This window comes from Chinchilla lanigera, unplaced genomic scaffold (genome assembly GCF_000276665.1).
Source record: "Chinchilla lanigera isolate Chin_1 unplaced genomic scaffold, ChiLan1.0 scaffold00141, whole genome shotgun sequence".
In the NCBI taxonomy this organism is placed as follows: domain Eukaryota; kingdom Metazoa; phylum Chordata; class Mammalia; order Rodentia; family Chinchillidae; genus Chinchilla; species Chinchilla lanigera.
Genome location: NW_004955542.1, coordinates 578843 through 584844, shown reverse-complemented (window position 1 = coordinate 584844; position 6002 = coordinate 578843). Strand labels below are relative to the sequence as shown.

Here is a 6002-nt window from a genome sequence, read left to right as displayed (position 1 = left end):
AAGAAGTCGGCACCTATCTTCCACATCATTATGGACTTAGCACCAACAGTTTTAACAGAGAGAGAGAGAAAAAAAAATTTGGATGTATTGAGTTCCCTCGATTTTAACAGCTATTTTACTTAGGATGGAATGGGGCCTCCCCATCCCACAATCACACCACCGCACCTCCTATTTGGTTTGACCTATCCACATTTTGGGTAGTTCATATAGTTTTTTTTTCATCAAAGATCAGTGTTAGAATGAAATACTTGAGAAGATCCAAGTGAAGTTCCCAAAAGCTTTGAGAATGTGACAATGTTCTTTGTGGTCCCTGGGCCCTTTTGCCTCAGTCCTTCATCACAACTCTTCTTCATCCTTGTCCTCCTCCTCTTCCTCTCCCTCCACCTCCTTTGACATGCTGCTCTCAGGCACCTCTTCCTCTTCCCGAGCCAAGAGCTTTTTAAAAACCACAAATTCTTCAGCAGAGGAACAGGCTGTCTTGGCCAAAAACTCAGCCTCCGAAACTCTGAAAATGTCCTTGAGTAAAGGGTTTGCGATCTGCGTCTGCCCCTTCTTATCAGGTGTTTGGTACCGTCCCAGGCGCTCCAGGTAAATGTGTCTCTGCTTGATCTTGGTTAATGAGTACTTTAAGAACTCAGTCCTTACTATGTCCAGATGCTTAATTCCCATTCTAAAGTATGCATACTGGAAGATACAAATACGTTTACATACAAAATGTGAAAACCCATCATTCCACAATTCATAAAACTTAAGCTGTCCCAAAGCATTTAACAAGAATTGCCTAATTTGGGGCTGGAGATTTAGCTCAGTGGCACAGTGCCTGCCTGGCAAGTGCAAGGTCGTGAGTTCGATTCCCGGTACAGGAAAAAAACAAAACAAAACAAAAAAAGAATTGCCTGATTAACCACAGAATATTCACTCTGTGATACTAACATTTGTATGATAGCTGACCAGTTTCAAAGCATTTTCAAATTCAAACTGAGAAAACAAAAAGGGCTGGAGAGAAAAATTGTATTTTTCTTTAAATGGAAAAAAGGAAAATTGAGTATAGAAAATGGGCAAAAAATTTTATAAAACATCTAGGAATTTGAGGTAAGCTGTCATAACTCTTACTAAAATATTAATACAATTGTCACAATTTTTAAAATCAACATACAAAACAGATTTTAAGCATAGGAAAGCTTTACTATTTCAGAGTCCCCACATGGACTCTAGTAAGGTACAGGACTGGGCCACTCATTGTAACGGAAAAATGCTGTAGGACAGTTTAATCTAGAGTGGAGAAGTAGAAAAAAAACCAGAGACATTCTTTTTGGCAAATGTGTGCAAAGATAATAAAAGCCTTTACCTCATCCACTCAGAGGCTGGCTATTTATTCATTCTGCAGTATTGGAGACTGAACCCAGGGTCTTCACACTGAGCTACATTTCCCAGCCCCTTTTTAATTTTCAGATAGGCTCTTGCTGTTACTGAGTTGCCCAGGCTGGGCCTGGAAGTGTGATCCTCCTGCCTTAGCTTCCCAGAGTGCTGGAAATACAGGCTTGTACCACCACACCCAGTAAGGCTTTTTTTTTTCTTTTTTAAATCTAGACTTGACCTTAGTCCATTTGAGAAACCTGAAAACGTACCACTACTTGCCTAATCACTCTTATCAGTCCCTCTCACCTGGAATTTGTATTCCAATTCATTGGGATCCTGCTGAAGCACGTTGGGGCACCTGTATAAAATCTCAGTAACCTGCTGCACCGTGAAAAGGCACTTCTCCTTGAGGACATGAATGACACCATCAACATCCCGCTGATGCATGGTGAAAATCTCAGGGCAACTGTGGAGCACCCTCTTCAGTTTCCCTGCACAGCAGTAAGAAGAGGAAAGCACATAATTTCAGGGTCCTCCAGAAACCCAGGGCTAGCTTGTGCCTTAAAGCTAAGCCAGCCTTTAGAAATGAATAAGCGCAGACTTCAGACGCACCTTCCATCAGCACCACGGAAATGACTTCTCAGACTCACTAGCCCACCCTATATCCCTGCCTCCGAGCTGAAGGTGCCATCTTCTTTTTTGAGACAGGGTCTTGCTCTGTAATACAGGCTGGCCTTCAACTCACTATGTAACCTAGGCTGGCCTTGAACTCGAGGTCATGCCCTTGTCTCAGCCTCCCGAGTGCTGGGATTACAGGTGTAAGCCACCACACCAAGCCAAGGATGCCAATTTCAAATTCTAGGTCTCCTCACATCCTCATCACTTAGACAAGAATTTCCCAGGGATTTGTAGGAAAGACTAAACATGGGAGGAGCTTCCCCACGGCAGAGCTGTGGCTTCCCTCAGTGATAAAACAAGCACTGAACCATTCACAGCCAACAACCTCAGGACCTGGGAGTCCAACTCAGTGCCAAGGCGTTCTGATGATGGGAATAACAGTATCTTGATATATATCACAAATACCAACATCCTAGTTGCCTAGGAAACCATGCATTTTATCTACACCAAGTAAATGCATTAGGACAACTGGTGTGAACTGAAACTATCCCAGGTAAATTGGGGCAGTCTTCCTCTGGACAGTGAGGCACAGTTTAGAATATGGAAATTTAAAATCACTTTTCTGAACTGTTAATTAAAATTATCCTAATGTTGGTCATTGTCTTACTAAAATATGTGAAGAATGGATTTCACAGTTTAGGCTTTATCTTCATTTCTTAAGCTGTCCTGAGTTTGCTAGTTAATAATAATAGCACATACCTTCTCACATTTAGGCTTTAGGTTACATTTAAAGAGAAAATAAATCTGCTAAGAGAAATACACAAAGCTACCTTTTTACTTATTTTCTAAAGGAAGCTGATAGAGACCCTAAGAAATTGTGAGCCCTAAACCTTTGCTGCCCGCTGCATCTTACCAGGAAGAATCAATGTAAAAAATAATAGTGGAACTCCTCTGGTCAAAGAGGGTAGAGGTCCTTGGAGGTCTTTATGGGTCCTATCTGCCTTCTCCAGAAGATCCCTAAAGAGATCCAAGGAATGTCAAAGGTCCTTGAGGTATGAACACTGTTGGGAAGGTGAAACAGCCAGAGGAGTCCACTCCACCAGCTTCCCAGGAGCCTGGCAACATCTCTCAGGTTCCACAGTAAATCAAACTATTTAGGTGACACCTAAGTCTGTAAGGGATGGAGTCACAGGCTAAGACTGCACTGACTGGTTTTTGACATCAAGAGTTACACATATGTGCACACATGTTACCTCCACAAAGCAACCCCAGTCCACTGAACACAATGTGACACCACTGTCCTAAGAGGTGGAGGTAGAGCTCCCCAGTGAACACATTACCCACATGACAGTCCTTGGTTCCCTCTTCTAGTTCTAATCTCCCCAATACCTACTGCAGTGCCTTCTGCTGAGGCCACTCCTCCAGGCTACATCATACGTTCTCTTCAAGGACAGACTTCTCAGAAACCTCAGCTAACCCATACCACCTTAGACTATTCTTTCCCCAACTCCAACTCCCCTCACATTATTTAAAATCTCCATCTCCTTGTACCTTCTCCAAGGCCAAGCTTTCGCAAGTAACTGGAACGCTTCTTTACTCGCACTACAGGCATTTTCAACAACTGGGGGCTTTTCTTCAAGGCCACATACACAGGCTCTGGATTCACACCCAAGAGTATAAACTCTGAAATGATGTCCAGCAACTGTTGAGGGCTGGCATGCGGCTGTATACTAAGCAATTCATTAATATGGACATCACTGAAACCCATGTCCAGCAGAGTACAGACAACCTTCTCTAGGGTCAATGGCCCTCCATCCACAGAAGTTCTCTGCTTCTCAGGGAGGCAATGAACAGTATTTGCCCGGCTCTCTAGTTCCTGCACACACTTCTTGGATACAACCAAGGGTAACTCCTCAAGGCCCCCTCCACCGGCGGCTATTGTCAGTTTACAGAACAAAGAAGCAGTTGTCCTTTTCTGTTCTCCAAGGTGAGGAGTCAGCTTAGCCAAACAGACCCAGGTGAGGGGGATTTGGTGGTGCAAATCAAAAACCTGTAAGAAACAAAACCAGAAGAGAATCAATTCCACACAGTATAATAAACACCATAAAATGTTCGAGCCAGGGTATTTAATACCTTGATTCCACACAAGTGTAAGTATTACAAGCAATATGAAAAGTCACATCTCAACTTACAACTTACAACTTACAACAAGAAGCTCGGGTAAACCAAACAGGGTAATGCAAGTGGAGACATAGAGTCAGGCATGCACCCTCGGGTGAGCTTTGCTAACTGTGGGGCTGGTGGGGAGAAAAGGAGACAGAGTCCTGGTTTCACAAAGTCCAAGGATAAAGTTCCAAACTAAAGAAGGAACTTAGGAGAGTTTATTGGAAATAAAAGCTGGCAGCATCTATCACGAGGGAATTCTAACAGAAGTCCAGACTGTGTTCCCTTGTCCTGCTCATATATGAATAAGCAGAAGGGAAGAGTGAGAGAAAAAAAAAGAAGTTCAAAATAAACTGGTTATTTTACATTTCTAGTAATTCTCAAAGTCTGGTGGTACAGAGGTGCTGTTAACTAATACTTTGGATATGAGGAAGAGTCTCCATTTTTCTTTTGGAACCCTAACCTTTTGTCTTTTTTTTTTTTTTTGGTACTGGGAATCGAACTCAGGACCTTCCGCTTGCCAGGCAGGCGCTTGTGCGGCTGAGGTATATCTCCAGCTGCCTAACCTTTTTTCTTTTTTCCTAAGCTTAGCTAGCCGCTTGAATTAGAGCTTAATCCAGTGGGCTGTTACCTTTTTACAGACCGGAACGTTATGCTGCTGACTGCCTACTCACAATAACTGGACTACTACACTGTCTCAAGACCATCTGGCAATATATGCTAAACATTCTAAACCGCGAAAGAATCTTCAGATTCATTACCTAAATGCATTCCACAAGAACATTCTTGGCTACAGTGTCTACCAGGCAACCCGAGCAGAGATACCCCGCTGGCCTCCAGGGCTCAGGCCAGCAGATGACAAGCACAAGCCGCTCGAGCCCTCAGACTCCTCTCACCGGCCCCCAAGCCTTTTCCGGCGTCGAGAGCGCAGCGCCCGCCCGCTCGCCCGACCGCGCACCCGCTGCTCTCCCGGCCCTGGGCCGCCCGCCGGGCTCCCTGCTACGCCCTCCGCGGGGACCCCCAGCGCAGCGCCCCCGGCCAGGCGCAAGCGCGCCGACCTCCCCGGAAGCCGCCGCCGCCGCTCGGTGCCCCAGCCCTTCCGCGGCCCGTCCACCGCGGCAACTAACTCCTTTGCTCCTCCGCCCGCCTGCGCGCGACCGGGCGGACCCCGGAACCCAGTTCCACATTACCCGCCTGGCCAGCACAGCCATAACGCTGAGGCAGCGGCGCCGGAAGTAGCGCCTTCTCCAGCCTCTCACTTCCGGCGCCCGGTCCGTCTCCGCCTCCCTCCCCAGCACCGCCGCGGCCGCGAGGGCCAGCGTTCCGAGCGCACGGGCTCCCGGCTGCATCCTCGGGCGCCTACGTTCCCGGTGGCTCCGTGGCTGGCTAGTGCGGCTCACGTTCAGCTGGCTAGTGGAGAGGGGTCCTCAGGACCCGAGCAGTGATGGCCACTGCACCGCCTTCTCCCCGCCTCGCAGAACCAGCCTCTCCAGGGGCTCGAAGGAACGCCGCCGGCCACACTTCGTACCCGAAGTTAGGGCTGCCTGCCGCCCGGCCGTTTCCTGGAGCACCTTGGTGACAGCGCAGGTGCGCCCCAGCTCCTTACGGAGCCAGCCCCGGACGCTGTCTACAATCCGTGCTCCACGGGAGTATCCGGCCGCCACAATCCAAGCGAAGCCCTAGCCGTTTACAAACACATGGCCCAAGTAACAGGACGGGAACCAAGGCGCATCCTCTTTCTAGCCAGAGCCTGTTCTCCGCTGAGGAGGAAACAGCACTGCCCCAGCCTACTGTATTCGAACTTCCGGCCCAGACCTGTTTGGGCGGAGAGCAGAGACATCTTTCAAGGGAGGTCATGGGGT

At 47.6% G+C, this 6002-nt stretch overlaps 1 protein-coding gene across 1 annotated transcript; it reads right to left on the bottom strand.

Moving 5' to 3' along the window:
• Window positions 1-227: 227 nt before the first annotated feature.
• Mterf4 (mitochondrial transcription termination factor 4) lies at window positions 228-5662 on the bottom strand. Its single transcript, XM_005411139.2, has 4 exons — window positions 5331-5662; window positions 3529-4027; window positions 1666-1850; window positions 228-684 (listed from the first exon to the last, which is right to left on the bottom strand). The coding sequence occupies exons 1-4, from the start codon at window positions 5487-5489 to the stop codon at window positions 337-339; spliced, it is 1191 nt and encodes a 396-aa protein (XP_005411196.1). The 5' UTR covers window positions 5490-5662; the 3' UTR covers window positions 228-336.
• Between the last annotated feature and the right edge of the window lie 340 nt (window positions 5663-6002).

Excerpts from the sequence above, each read along its gene's own strand:
- Mterf4 (XM_005411139.2), bottom strand. The coding sequence starts at position 5,489 with ATGCAGCCGGGAGCCCGTGCGCTCGGAACGCTGGCCCTCGCGGCCGCG. Across the intron at positions 1,851-3,528 it reads AAAGCTTGGCCTTGGAGAAG|GGAAACTGAAGAGGGTGCTC; the intron begins GTACAAGGAGAT and ends ACTGCTGTGCAG. Across the intron at positions 685-1,665 it reads AATTGGAATACAAATTCCAG|TATGCATACTTTAGAATGGG; the intron begins GTGAGAGGGACT and ends TGTATCTTCCAG.